The following is a 16,285-nucleotide window of genomic DNA, read 5'->3' as shown; positions in this document are numbered from 1 at the left end:
AAAAAAAAAAAAAAAAAAAAAAGAGTATCTTTGTGGAGGATCTGTTGGAAAACTACTACATTTATAAACATTGATTAGCTGGTCCCCAGCAGTGTGCAGCAGTCTTAGTCTAGCTGTTCAACTGCCCAGGCCCAGTCAAGGCCTGGCCAAGCTGGTGCTTATTCAAGCATGAGTTCTGCATCTAAGAAACTTCTGTCTTGCACTGAGAAAATGACTTTTCTCAAACTACACAGCCAAATGGTGAAACCAAGGGTTTTTACTATTTTTCTCCTATCAATTGGTATCCTTTCCTCCACTTTCATCATCAACATTACCCCCCCCAAAAAAAAGAAAAGAAAAAGAAAGGCAGAAATGGTAAGAGAGCAAAAAAATATGAAGTTAGGATTCATATTTAGCCAAGTTCTGACTTTTCTAAAAAAATGCCAGGCTCCCAGTACTATAAAGCTACAGTTTATTACAAGGCGTCCTGAGTGCTCCTCATGTGTGCTTTACACACTAAACCTATAACCTGAGCCTCAATACACACAAACCAGATACACACCAGGCAACTACTGAACAAAGACTCTCGTTTTGAAAATGGTTCTCTTTTAATGTGACTTTTTAAAAAAGTGCCATACACTTTACCTCCAGCCAAATGCTCTTACTTCAGCCCTCCAGAGTCCAGAAATTACAGGTATTAGCTAACCCAACCCACCAAAATTATTTAAAGAGACGGGATTTGGGAAGGGGTGGGAAAGAAAATTTACTGGGTAAAGTTTTTACTACCCAAGTATGTATGAGGGAGCTGCTGACTTTGAAGACACACATAGGAGAATGAGCTTATAATCTCAGTGTTGGGAGGCAGAGAAAAGAATATACTTGAAGCTTTCTGGCCAGCCAATTTAGCTTAATCACTTAGAACCAGGTTCCAGTAAGAGAACCTACCTCAAAAATAAGGTGCAAGGCTCCTAAGAAATAACACTGGAGGTTAACTTCTGCCCTCAACAGGCACCAATCATGCACGAACATGCACAAAGAGAAAACAAAGGAGAGAAGAGGATCCCGCTGGACCTACCGCCCTGGTTGATCTTATTTGTCAGGGCAGAAACTAGTGCACTGACAATAGTTAACACATCGTCCTCCTTTGACACTAGCTTATCTTTCATTTGCTTGATAGTCAGATATAAAAGCCATAACAAGAAGAGGTTACAAACACAATAGTTTCTATCGTAGATGGGACTTTTTCTTCCTTTATATTGTAATTATCAGTATAAATAAACAAAGTTGGCTGAAAATTTAGCTCAGTGAAAGGGCACCAGCCACACACATATGCACAAAGTCCTAGGTCTGATCTTCATCACGGCAAAGCTAAAAATATAATACAGAAAGAAAACAAACATGAAAGTTTAATCATTCCCAATTATACAGATTTCTGCCCCTAAGTCAAAGCAACCATTCATGAGCAGATCACACACACGCACACACATGGTCTATATTTTCCCATCTCACCCTGTGTAAACCAGCCTCATCTCTGTTGGTGGCCTCATAGGACATACATGACTTGTTTTGCAATGCCCCATTACAGAATTTTGTTTGATCTATGAATTATGTATGTTAGCATGCACAAGGCTAAAAGGATGGCTCAGGCTGCTCTTCCAAAGGACCTGGGTTCAACTCCCAGCACCCTCATGGCAGCTCACAGCTATCTGTAACTCCAATTTCAGGGGACCAGACACCCTTATACAGACATACATATAATCAAAACACCAAAGCACATAAAATATAAAAGTAGAATAAAATATAATCATGACACAAAGTCATCATTAATATCCTTCTGCATCTGACAATGAATTGTTATAGCTAATAAGTCTTTAGGAGGCAAATTCTAGACCAAAAGGTTATACCTACTTTATATTTAATAACAAAAGCATAACAATACTCTAAAAATATATAAATTTACATTTCCATTTAACTAAATACAAATCTCAAACATCTCCAGCATTTCTAGAATTAATTTTTTTAAGTTTTTGTTAATTTAAACAAAACTTGTGATTTTCATGTATATGTATGTGGAGGTAAAAATCTATTAACTGGTTAGTTGTTTTTTGAATCTCCTTATAAATATAAACCATATTCTTTTCTTTTTTTTCCTTTTCTTTTCTCTTTGGCAGAGGTTGGAGGAGAATAAGATAGGTACTCACAATATAATCTGGTATTATCGTGAATTCTTGATTGCCCTGCCTCAGCTTTCTGAATGCTGAAAATAATATGTATACCACTATATCTTCTGTATTTTGCAAATTTTTATGTTAGACTACTTTTTTACTGTTTTGTTTTGTTTTGTTTGTTTGTTTTTCGAGACAGGGTTTCTCTGTGTAGCTCTGGCTGTCCTGGAACTCACTTTGTAGACCAGGCTGGCCTCGAACTCAGAAATCTGCCTGCCTCTGCCTCTGCCTCTGCCTCCTGAGTGCTGGGATTAAAGGCATACGCCGCCACGCCCGGCTGTTAGACTACTTTCTTTATCTTTCCTGATTTAAATACTATTTATATTTAAGAAATTTGCTCTTGACATATGTATAAAAATATATTTTTCACCAGACATCTATTAATTTTAGTTGAGATATACATTGCTATGTGAAACTTAAATTTTTCTGTAGACAAATTCCATTATTTGGGCTCTAGCTTTTGTATATTGTTTAGAAACTACTTTCTTAGGCAATGATAATAAGTATATGGTCTTGTGAATTCTCCTAGCTGCAGTTCCAAAGCTCATCTAGAATTTGTTTGCATTTACATAACAAATAGGAAATTAAATTGTCTTGTTTTTCTATTGTCTTTAGTTAAATCCATCTGAAACCTTGTGTTTTTGCACCCGTCCATTTTGTTCCCAGAAATAACAAGTGAGACTTCTTATATATGAATAAATGCTTAAGTTAATAACTTTGGCACTCTTTCCCAATTAGCTCATATCTTAATTATCCATCTATTTTATTCAAAGCCATGCCACAAGGCTGGTTACCTGGTCCTCAATTTCACATGACCATCTTCTTCTGTGTCTGCATGACTCTCCCTGCACTTGACAACAAAAGTTTCAGAATTCCTCTCTCTGTTGGGTGTCCCACCTTCTAATCCTGCCTCAGCTCACTGGCCAATCAACAATTTATTGATGGGTGAATGCTATTACACAGTACACAAGAGATTACCTCAACAATTGTCCCTGTTAGGGACAGCCAGTTTTTAAAAAGCACTCACTAAGCAACCCATTTCTTCTATGTTACTGATAGGAACTGCATTTGTAGCCATCAATATATGCTATTTCTACAGAGGTCAGGATGTGTGTTCTGTTTGTTTGTTTTTGTCTTTTTGGTCCTTTAATTTATCTATCTGTTCTTGTGCCAGTACACTTTTCTTCTTCTTTTTTTTTTTTTAAACAATTTTTTCTTTTTTTTATTAGATATTTTCTTCATTTACATTTCAAATGCTATCCCCTTTCCTAGTTTCCTCTCTGAAAGCCCCCTAACCCTCCCCCCTCCCGCCCTGCTCCCCAACCCACCCATTCCCCCTTCTGGCCCTGGCATTCCCCTGTACTGGGGCATATAATCTTCGCAAGACCAAGGGCCTCTCCTCCCAATGATGGCTGACTAGGCCATCCTCTGCTACATATGCAACTAGAGACAGGAGCTCAGGGGGTACTGGTTAGTTCATATTGTTGTTCCTCCTATAGGGATGCAGACCCCTTCAGCTCCTTGGGTATTTTCTCTAGCTCCTTCATTGGGGGCCCAGTGTTCCATTCAGTAGAGCATCCACTTCTGTATTTGCCAGGCATTGGCATAGCCTCACAAGCGATAGCTATATCAGGGTCCTGTCAGGAAAATCTTGTTGGCATATGCAATAAGTGTTTGGGTTTGGTGGTTATTTATGGGATGGATCCCCAGGTGGAACATTCTCTGAATTGTCTTTCCTTCAGGCTCTGCTCTGAACTTTGTCTCTGTAACTCCTTCCATGGGTATTTTGTTCCCCATTCTAAGAAGGATCAAAGTATCCACACTTTGGTCTTCCTTCTTGAGTTTCATGTGTTTTGCAAATTGTATCTTGGGTATTCTAAGTTTCTGGGCTAATATCCACTTATCAGTGAGTGCATATCATGTGTGTTCTTTTGTGATTGGGTTACCTCACTCAGGATGATANCCTCCAGATCCATCCATTTGCCNAAGAATTTCATNNATTCATTGTTTTTAATAGCTGAGTAGTACTCCATTGTGTAAATGTATCATATTTTCTGTATCCATTCGTCTGTTGAGGGACATCTGAGTTCTTTCCAGCTTCTGACTATTGTAAATAAGGCTGCTATGAACATAGTAGAGCATGTATCATTACTACAAGTGGTGGGAACATCTTCTGGGTATATGCCCAGGAGAGGTATTGCTGGATCTTCCGGTAGTACTATGTCCAATTTTGATACTGTAAGTTTTCCAATAACAATGAAGTCACAATCAATATGTGTAACCTTAATGCAGCCTTCCCAATACTTAATTCCCTCAATGTTTGAATCAATTGTCTTGACAATGATCTATCACTTTTTTAACTAAAAGGCTCCATTTAGCGATGTTTTCTCTGTGGCTGCAGTCTAAGGAGGTACTCTGTAAGTCTTTGAAAGGCTGTAGCTGCTATTTTGCTAGTCTCTCAGCTTTCTTCCTCTCCTATGCTTGGAACACTTTAGCATCAGAATGATAGTATTCTTTAAAATGATCCACCTATAAAACTGCCTCGGTTGAGTGCTTTGATAACACTTTTTCAAATTCTTCTACAATTAGTGCTGTTTAGAGTCTCTCTTTTCTAGAGTCAATTTTGGTAATTTATACTTTCCTAGTCCATCATTTGGATTTACTTGAAATGACACTGAATAATTCTCTTACTTGTACAAACCTGCAAAATTCTCTCATCCAGAAGGAAAAATGAGCAAACATCAAAGTAAATGTTACTGGAAAAAATTCACAGCTAGGATGTGTCAAAATGAGAACAAAATACTGGTATCCAGTTTTATATTAGGACCAAAGAATTTAAAAAGAAACCTTTAAACAAAGCTCTATAATACTGCTAATTGCCAGAGAACTGTAAATCAAAGACAAATTAAGCTGAAACCACTATAAACTTTTTAACAAACATGCATTTCCTGCTGCAAAAGTGCAGTCTGAGAACAACTTTCAGTTAAATAACTACAACACAGTTACCAAGTACTTATAAATGGCACCTCTCCAGCTATAAAAACCAGACAAAAATAGACAAAACATTCCAGTACAAGTTGACATTCATCTTATTTACTGGAAACATGAATATTTAAATGTTTAACAAGCACTTCCTGATGAGTATACTCTTACACATCTGAAATCCCAGTTACAAAGGAGACTGAGACTACGACTTCCAGGCCCATGCGAGCGGCTAAGCAGAACACTCTCACAAAAATGAAGGACAGACTGAAGAGATGGCTCTCTAGTCAAGTCCTTGCCAAATCAGCCAACTGGAAGTCAGATCACCAGAACCCATAGATAAGCCAGGTGGGTATCTTTAGTTACAGCCTCAGAGGGCAGAGTCAAGGAAAGTGGCGAGCAAGATTGTCTATACTGGCAAGCTCTGGGTCAGGTAGGGAATCCTACCTCATTGAATAACTTGGAAGTTCTACCCAGGATATATCCCAACATCAACCTAAAGACTCCACATGAATTTGTACCCACAATTGTACCCACGCACATGAAAACAGGCATGCACACACAGAGATAAAAAAAATGGAAAAAGACAAAAGGGGGGGGGACCTAATAAGCTCCCACTATGTACGTATGTGTAAAGATACAGAAATGGTTATCACATGGCCACCCTTAGCTCAAAAATTTATTTCCCTCATCCCTTCCATGTTCCAGAATGATACTGTTTATAATGTATTTTTGTCTATATATAAAATCCTCAACAAATGTAAATAGCCAACCCTGACTCAAAAATCCAAAAAAGAAGAAAAAAAATGTAAATCACCCCATCTATATATAGCCTTGCTTCATAAGCCACAGGATTTCATAAGAATTAAAAATCAAGGAAACATAAATATGCACAGTTTAATTACTATCACTAGTCTATCATAAATCCTGACATGGCAACTAAGGACTGCTCCCCTTCTTATGGTGAGGCTCTAAGTTAAAGACATCTAAAACATCTTTGAAACTACAACTTTGAAAAGAGGGTCCAAAAGAGGCAAAACACTTTTTTTTCTTTTATAAGACATTACATTTTCAATAAGGATGTATCATAGAAAAAAAACATAATGAGCTCATTTTTAAAGTATTATTTACCATACCAACATAAAAATATTAATAAATACCTAATGAAAAGTTAATATTTACTATACTCTGAAAAATCAAATCTTATATACTATGTGCAATAATAACAAGACAAAAGCAATGTACAAGCCTACCTGTGCACATGATTCTTCAGGTGTTTTGGCACTGACTGAGTAAAGTGCTGGGAGATCGAGCCGATGCACAGAAAATCTTTCTAGTGTATGCAAAAGTGCTGGAGCAAGGTGCGAAGTTTGTCCTGAACCTCGTTCTCCAGATAGCAACAATCGAGGCCTATAAGAGGTTGGCTGATGATACGGTGACCTATAATACATAAGAATAATTTTAAAATTATATGTTCTGAATGTTAATATTCATGAAATTGCAGGGAACTACTCCTCTTATAAGACTAAAACTTCAAATTCATAAAAACCTCTTTTAGTATAGTCATCTTTTTCATTAATCATGATTCTAAAATATTGACTATCTGTGACTATAATAATAACCAATATGTTAAAGTATAAAAAACAGAAAATATTATATATTAGCTTGGAGAGAGCAAGACTGTATCATTTAGCTATTAGTCAGACAGCAAAGGTCCCAACCAAGAAGCAGACCTGGGACAGGAAAAACCTAGGGAAACATGGAGATCTGAAGATCACTGCAGATGTAACACTTAGGAAAGAAATCTTAAAGCTGGGCATGGTGACTCATACTTATAATCCGGGCATTTATGAGCCAGAAGTCTGACCAGGGTGTGCTACATAGTGAGTTCTGGCTGCCTAAGCTACAACCCCACAACCCACCAAATCAAAATATGGTTAAAAGGCTAAATTTTATATTAAATGTATTTTTTCACTGCTATGTTCTATGCCTCCCCACAAAGTCATTTTGAAACATAATTACTGTGATAGTAACAAAAGATAGGACAATTAACAGGTGGTTATGAAGATAAAGTGTTCTTAAAACTAGACATGGTAGTCCATATCTTTAGTCCCGGCATTGTGAAGGCAAAGTCAGAGTCTCTGAGTTTTGAGGACAGCCTGGCTAGTCAGGGATACACGGTGAGAGACTGTCTCAAAATAAGAGCTTTACAAAGGGTTCAGGAGAATGAGCTAGTCGTGCTAGTGTACTCGGCCAGGTAAGGAGACGGAGCCTCCAAGGAACAGCCTTGGTAGAGAGATGAGGCCCTTATCAGAAGTCAGTGCCTTGGCACCGTCAGCCTCTACCTGCGAAATTGTACTGTTTATAAGTTACCCAGTTTAACGAGGGAAAGTGGGCTGAAATGCCACAATTTTTTAATAGAAAAAAATTTTCTGTGATGGCAATTTATGTTTTTGCTACAATAAATACTAACAGCTCTTGCTAGAAAAAAGAAAAATATATTAAAGGAAATCTGATTTTTATTTTCAATGTTCTCTATTACAACTAAAACAAATAAATAAGTTAGAAGGCTAGAAAGATGGCTCAGAGGTTAAGAGTGCATATCATCTTGCATTAATACCTGAGTTTAGTTCCCCACAACCACAATATGCAGCTCATAGCCACCTGAAACTCCAGCCCCAGGGCATCTGCTGCCTTCTCTGGGTTCTATGGGAACCTGCACACTCTTGTTCATAAATGCATACACACAAACATAAATAAAGTAAAACCTTTTCAAATAAAATAAAGAATAAAACAGATCTACTCACTACAACACTGCAAACTCTAAGACAATGCACAAAGCATAAAGAAAAATGAAGTGCATAGAAAGAGATAGAGAAAAAACTGCTATCTCCAGAGGAAATGATAAAGCACTAAATACAAGAGTATCACTAGTGGTATTAGACCCTACCAGCAGAGAAACAAGACAAAAGGCAGAGGAAGAAAAACCAGGTTTACTAACTGCTTTACATGTTCCATGTAAAAAAGCAAATAAAGAAAGATCCTACTCATAAATGCAAAGGCAATATAAAAGGTAACACAATGACAAATAATCTTAGCAAAAAGCATGAAGTTCAGCCAATACAAAAGCCAATACATGAAGATGCCAATTGTTAAAAAAAAACATTTATGCTTTACTTTATATATTTGATAAGTTCTAACAAAAAATCCTACAGAATTTGGGAAGGGAAAGATTAAAACTTACTCTCAACATTATCTAAAATTATAAGAACATCAAGAAATTTGAGAGGGATATACTAATTTAGATCAAACACTTTGGTATCAAGCACTTCATATAGCTATCTTCCTCAACTGTAGTTTTGAGAGTCTCACTATGTAGCCCATGAGAGACTTCAACTCACAATCCTGCTTCATTCAGCCTTAAAGTCCTGAGATTACATGTGTCATCTCTCACCTATGACCTCAACTTTCCTTAAAACTCTAGAAAATATATAGTTTTATTTTATTAATCAAATGGGAAAACCAAAGCTCAGAGCAGTTAGGTATAAGATGGTACAAAACGGGAACAGAGTTCAAACTCCCATTCAGGATCTCGCAATATCTGACAGACATTCAAAGGCCCAGGATTTGAACACTAGAAACACAAATCAAACAAACAAAAATAATGCATCTCATTCAGGTCTATGATCGCAAAACCCTCATTCATACTACATTAAGATGTAACATGCAAATATAAAAGCAACAATTAGAAGAAAATAGAATATACAAAAAAAAAAAAAAAAAAAGAAAGAAAGAAAGAAAGAAACAAGGAGTCAGAGAGATGGCTCAGCAGTTAAGAATACTGACTGCTCTTCCAGAGGTCCTGAGTTCAAATCCCAGCAACCACATCTGTAATGGGATCTGAGGACCTCTTCTGGTGTGTGTGTAAAGATAGCTGCAACATACCCATTCATTCATTAAATAAATAAATAAATAAATGAGCAAACAAACTAAAGAAGCACAGGACAGCAATGCACTGCTTGGCATGCAAGGATTAGGACCTGAGTTCAAGTTCTAGAACCCATTTTTTTAAGTGATGTAGGTTTGTGACCCCAGCACAGGGTGGAAACAGGGGAATCCCTGTGGCTCACTGGCCATACAATAAGTCTAGCCTTGTTCAAAAAAAAAATGGCTCCTGAGTAAATGACTCCTGAGTGTGGCATTGAAGGATGTCCTCTGACCTCCACACACACGCACCTGCACCTACGTGAACATACAAATGCACAGAATAAGGATACAGAATGGGCATCACAGGAAACAAATCACATTAATTGAAGAATTTTATACAAGAACAGCAGCACATGGAGTGAAGAGATGGCGCAGTAGTTAAGAACATGTATTGCTCGCCGGGCGTGGTAGCGCACGCCTTTAATCCCAGCAATAGGGAGGCAGAGGCAGGCGGATTTCTGAGTTCGAGGCCAGCCTGGTCTACAAAGTGAGTTCCAGGACAGCCGGGGCTATACAGAGAAACCATGTCTCAAAAAACAAACAAACAAACAAAACAAACAAACAAAACAAAAAACAAAAAAACAAAACAAAAAAAAAAAGGATATGTACTGCTCTTGCAGAAGAACAAGGTTCAATTCCCAGCACCATCATGATGGCTTACAACTGTCTTTAACTACATACAGATCCAGACGATCTGAATCCTTCTGACTTTCATAGGCACTAGGCACACATGTGATGCACATACATACACACAGGCAAAATATTCATACACATAAAATATAAATAAATCTAAAAATTTTCAAGAAGAAAAGCAGGACAAATATGGAATAATAATGGGTTTTAAGTTTTCAAATATAAGCATTCAAAGTCCCATTTCACAGCATAAAAAAAAAGTAAAGTATGCTCTAAAAATACAGACAAAATTTCCATATGTAAATATTCTATATGTATATTCATTTTTGTATGTTTCCATTTTTCTGAGGGTGTTTGCAAGTAGTATGTGGTATCTGAGCATGCAGAGGCCGGAGGAAGGTGTCAGGAACCTTGCTGTCTTTATCACTCTATCAACGGCCTTGAGACAGGTCTCTCACCAAACTGAAAGCTCACCATTTCAGCCATGCTGGCTAGCCAGTAAGCTCCAATCTATCTGTTTCCTTCTCCCAATGCCAGATTTATAGGCATGCACAGTCACACCCAGCTTTTTCTTTTAATGTATGAGTTTTAGGGACTCAAGTTCAGATCCTCAGATTGAATAACAAATACTTTTACCCACTGAGACTTCTTCTCAACCCAATACAGGACACATATTGGGGTGATGTCTGCACTGAAGATCAAATCCAGAGCCTCAAGCATTCTAGACAGACATTCTACCATTAAGCCACACATCGAGCCACAATAAATTTTTAATTTAAAAAAAAAGGAAAATCTTAATAACTAAAAAAATTATAATCTGAACTATAAATCAAAATGAGACAAATATTTTAACATAAACAAAAATGAGGCAACACTGAACCAGGAGGATGGTAGGGTTCACACACCTGGGCTACGCAGTAAGACCCTATTATCAACAAACAAACAAAATTGGAATGACTTTTAATGTCCGAAGAATTTATGCACATAGTATAACAAAAAGAAAAAAATTGCCCCCAAACCTCCCTTTATGGACAAAGAGCATACACAGACATCACAGGGAAAATAGAAGGTAATAATTTTAATATTTAATTATCCAATTACTGTAGAATGTCTATAATGCTGAATATCTTACTCCAAGAAACTAAACACCATTATTATCAGAGTCCAAGATGAATGGAATTTGGTCAAACTGGAAATACACAAACTGCATTTATGTATAATTAACAAGTAGAGTTCTTTAATACCACTAAAGGAGAACCCAATTAGTATTCATGGGTTTTCCGGGGAAAAATGCTACCATCACCGAAATCAGAATAGATCAGAGGTAGAATGAATTTCATGAAAAAAAAAAATTATAAGCGAATGACGAGGGGATCTATTGAAGCAGCTTATTTAAGTTATAATGGAAGCTTCCTTTCCACTATTGAGCAATGAAGAGATAAAGGTAATGGGGTTGGGAAAAGAAGGGGAGGCACCATCAAACTCCAAAGGCCATGTTAAAGTTTAAATATACACTAAAGACAATAGGAAGCATGGCTTTAGGTTCCATACCCACGAAATCCACCAAAGTATTAGAGGAGAAAATGATCCTATATTAAAGATGCCAAACTTTTTTTTTTACTAGTCACTAAATAACAACTACTGAAATAGCATCTACATTATTTTAGAGATTCTAAACTGGAACTGAGAGATGATTTAAAGCATGAGAGGATATTGAAGGGTTATGTGTAATTGTTAGTTTTTATTAACATACAAGACTTGAGCACTCACAGGTTTTAGCATCCATCATGAGCTGCAGAGGTACAAGTGAACATGTTTTAAAATGGAACTCCAGTTCAGCATATCAATATGTGAGAGGAAGGACTTGACAGAAGGCAAATGGGGAAAAGATAACATGAGGATGTCTAACTGAAACCCAGGTATGATATGTTAATGACAGGTTAAATTAGAATATAAGCAGAAAAAGAAAAAGGAAATGCCCTGAAATGACTTTGATTTAACAATATAAAACAAAAGGACTTTGTCGATGATTAGATAACAGGAGGAAAACATGAAGGATGGTGCCAAGCTTTAGTTGAGAAACTAAATGGAGCATGACTCCCAAGTCTTGGGACAAAGTAAGACAAAGAAAAGCAGCAGCTAGCCGGGCTTGGAAGCAAAATCTGGCTTGAGAAGGAAGTTGCTATCATTTACACAGAAATAAAAAATTTAAATAGCAAATACTTTATCTGACAGATGAACAAAATAAAAATTAATTTTTTTTATTTTTTTTTAAAGATTTATTTATTATATGTAAGTACACTGTAGCTGTCTTCAGACACTCCAGAAGAGGGAGTCAGATCTTGTCAAGGATGGTTATGAGCCACCATGTGGTTGCTGGGATTTGAACTCCGGACCTTTGGAAGAGCAGTCAGGTGCTCTTACCCACTGAGCCATCTCACCAGCCCATAAATATTTCTTAACTGTCCATTTTAGTTCAAATAAAAAGCAATAAAACTTAAAATTAATTTTAATTGCAATTATTAGTAAGACAGTAGGAAAATTGGTATTCTTACAGTTAGGCAAAATACAGAAGGGAAAAATGCTCACTTTATGGCAGGTCTAAATATGCCAAGTTCAAAAATATTCTATAACTCATGTTACCACCAAAGACGCATTTATCTTTTTCCACTCTGTACCTGCTTTAATAATACTCATCCTCTGTCCATCTGTCAGTCTGTCTGCCTATCTATCATTTACAAAATATTGAGTGAGTGGATGAACACATGAAGAATAAGTTAATGACTCAAGTGTTTCTAAGCTGCCTGGTCTATAATGATTCACGTAGTTAGATAATTAATACTGAAACACACAACTAGAGGTGTGACTGTACAGTACAACATTTGCCTCAGTGTGCATGGAGCCCTGGCTTCACTGCCTATAACTGCCAGAGAACAGGAAAACGGCTCAAAATGAACAAAGGTAAGAAAACAGCCCCTCACATGGGGTGGAACCAGGAAGTGACTCCATCTAGAAAACAATTCAGCCACTTACATCAAGATTTTAAGTAAAAATACCTTTGATACAGATCTGTTTTTAAATTTTACCTGAAGTTCTGAATGAGATAATGTTATACAGACATATACTTACAAAGATGTCTAGGGCAGTATTATTTAAAAAAAAAAAAATCACCAAAAACTTCAGATTATATAAAAGTTGGTAAATGGGGCTGGCGAGATAGCTCAGCAGGTAAGAGCACCAACTGCTCTTCCAAAGGTCCTGAGTTCAAATCCCAGAAAGTACATGGTAGTTGACAGCAACCCATAATGAGATCTGACGCCCTGTTCTGGTGCGTCTTAAGACAGCTTCAGGATACTTATTTATAATAATAATAAATTAATCTTTGGGACAGAGAGAGCAGGGACTGAGTGAGCAGGGTTGACCAGAGCAAGCAGAGGTTCTAAATTCAATTCCCAACAGCCACATGAAGGCTCACAACCAACTGTACAGCTACAGTATACTCATATACATAAAATAAATAAATCTGTGAAAAAAAGGTGGTAACTGAAAAATGGTGAAACATCTAAACAATTACATACTATGTATGTGTTTGGTTTTGTTTAAGACAGGGTTTCTCTGTGTGGAGCCCTCTATATAGACCATTCTGGCTATGAACTCACAGAGAACCTCCTGCACTCCCTCCATGTGCTGAGATTACAGGCGTGCACCACTGTGCTGGTTTTACTAGGAATAGCCCTCATAGACTCATGTGTCTGAATGCTTGGCCTGGGGAGTAGCACTACTAAGAGGTATAGCTTTCCTGGAGTAGGTGTGGCCTTCTTGGATGAAGTGTATCACTGTGTAGGCAGGCTTTAAGGTCTTGTAGATCAAGATTTAGAACTCTCAGCTCCTTCTCCAACACAGTATTTGCCTGAATGCCACCATGCTTCCTGCTATGACAATAATGGAGTAAACTGAGAAACTGTAAACCAGTCTCAATTCCTCTATAAAAGTTACAATGGTCATGTCTCCTCTGAGCAATGGAAACCCTAACTAAAACAGCCACCATGCACAGCTCGAAAATTAGATATGTAGTTTTTAAGACGTGTGTGTATATGTATGTATGAATGAGTATGTGTTTGCTTATTTATGCGTGTGAATATATGTGTCCCCATTTATCTTGTTTTTTGAGAGACTCTCTTGTTGGATACTAAGACTTGCCAATTAGGCTTGACTAAATAGCTAGAGGGCCCCAAGGTATTGTCCACCTCTACCTGCCCAGAGCTGAGACCACAGTGCATGCTGCTGTGCCTAGCATTTTATATGGGTGCTAGAGATCAGACCTTAGGTCCTCATGCTTAGGGTGCAAGCACTTTACCAACTGCACCTAGCCCTGTATGTAGAAATCTTAGAAGAACATTAAACATATCCTAATATGAAATTACATTCACAAAATAATGGATATAAACAATAAATCACAGTACTGGTGATCTGCTCAGCAGTTAAGAGCACTTGCAGCTTTTCCAGAGGAACTGAATTTAGCTCCCAGCACCCAGCTCCAGGAGATTCAACATTCTGGCCTCTGCAGGCATTCACATACATGTAGTATTCACACACATGTAGTATACACACATGTAGTACACACACAAATATAAATCAAATTACTTTAAAAGCAAGTTACACTAACTTGAGGTTAGAAATAATGCATAGGTCTTATCATATGCATAAATAGAACATGAAAGTGTGGTCACAAAACTTTAAAAACTTTTACCTTCAGCTACTGAGGGTTTAATTCTTACTTTCCTCTTTATGTTCTTTTTTATTACTTGAATTTTTTATCAAGTATAACAACTTTCTAATCACTAAAAAAAAAAAAAAAATCTACTTTCATTTGTAGAACAGAAAGCTCTGTTTCTAACCCACAACGTTAATACAAAGTAAGAAAAAAGCCTATTTTCATCCATGTCTTTCTCTTACACAGTGCTAAACTACTGACATGTAGCTTTTCTTAGCTCTAAAAAACAGACGTCTGCACTGTTTTGTGAAACAATCCCAGAAACCTGGCAATAAGGCCCAGGCTGTGTTCTTACCACTGCCTTGCTCTGCATTGACCTTTCATACTAATACATGCTACTCAAACAGGAAGCAAAAGCAAAATCCATGTATACTCCCTGCTAAAAACCATTATTTTCATCTGCATGATTCTTGAAAAAAAATCATATGGTCAAGTAGCTCAATGAAAATATAATCAATCAAGTTCAAAAATAAATTTTAAGCCAGCACTTGGGAGGTGAGACAAAAGGACTGCTGCAAATTTATGGTCAAATCTGGGGGCACATGGTGAATTTAAACTAGGTAGGGCTACAAAACAAAATCTTATCTCAAAAGAAACAAAATAATAAATAAGGAACTTAATCAGTTTGGAGTATGGTGGGAAATCCCAGGAAACAAACAGCACAGAGCCAGGGCCTACAACTCACGGGAAACAACCCCTGGACGTTTACAGTGTTCCACCTTCCTCCTCCATAAAATGACATCACATATACATGGCTCATGTACACAGCACACAGCTAGTTTGCTGCAAGTTTCAGGTGCTATTGCCACCCCCACATTCTCACAGGAGCATGAATTGTGACTAAGCATCCTATGATGCTTTCCTGCCCTTCTCAGCAGAAACTTTACTTGCATGAAACACAAAACAACAACAAACTAATAATAAAATGTCTTCAGACTAAAGTAAGTTGTATCTAGCTCCTTCTTGTGCTTTTAATATCAAAAATAAGTCCGGGCATACCAGATACAAACAGAAAATGCTTTGAATGGGTATATAAAGGGATAAACTAATGAAGTTATCTAAAACGAAAAGCACCATGCCAGGTCCCCATTGCTCCAGCATATGGGTGGGAGAGGCAGGAAGAGAAGTTTGAGGCCAGCTTTAGCATCTTGGTGAGTTTAAGGCCTCCTGCCTTAAAAGGGGGAGAGGGAAAGCTTGCTCTAGAAAAGAACTCAATTGGTAAACTGAAATAGCTGTGTAAAGAAAGCTAAAATTAAACAAATTCTTCTAGAAAAGCTGAAATAAACCAATAAACCAGACCAGCGGCAGCACACATCAAACCAGAAGCAGAATAATCCTTTAAAAAGCAAACAGCATACAAACACAGGAGTGGAAACAAACTTCTGTGTTCCTTTACTGGCAGGATCTATCTTGCAACAGACTGATCATTTTTTACCTCTGCTAATGTATAATTCAAATTTAAACTAAAAGTAAAAAGTCAGCACACATACATGCAGACATGCTAGTTGGGTAAAAAGCAGAAAAAAGTATTTATTTGCCTGTAACTATCAACAAAACAGACTAACAGAAAGCTAGTGTTAGAAAGCCTAAGAAGCCGGGCGTGGTGACGCACGCCTTTAATCCCAGCACTCGGGAGGCAGAGGCAGGCGGGTTTCTGAGTTCCAGGCTAGCCTGATCTACAAAGTGAGTTCCAGGACAGCCAGGG

General features: G+C 37.4%; 1 protein-coding gene across 3 annotated transcripts in view; it reads right to left on the bottom strand.

The window, feature by feature from the left end:
- Atad2b (ATPase family AAA domain containing 2B) overlaps positions 1–16,285 on the bottom strand; it is a 123,413-nt gene that overhangs the window by 43,690 nt on the left and 63,438 nt on the right. For all 3 annotated transcript variants that reach the window (XM_021201380.2, XM_021201381.2, XM_029540646.1), the window contains exon 18: positions 6,440–6,626. In XM_021201380.2, coding sequence (XP_021057039.1) covers positions 6,440–6,626 — 187 coding nt within the window. The remainder of the gene's footprint in view (positions 1–6,439; positions 6,627–16,285) is intronic.

The sequence above is a fragment of the Mus pahari genome, chromosome 7, assembly GCF_900095145.1.
Source record: "Mus pahari chromosome 7, PAHARI_EIJ_v1.1, whole genome shotgun sequence".
NCBI classification, from domain to species: Eukaryota; Metazoa; Chordata; class Mammalia; order Rodentia; family Muridae; genus Mus; species Mus pahari.
This window is presented reverse-complemented; position numbering and strand designations above follow the sequence as displayed.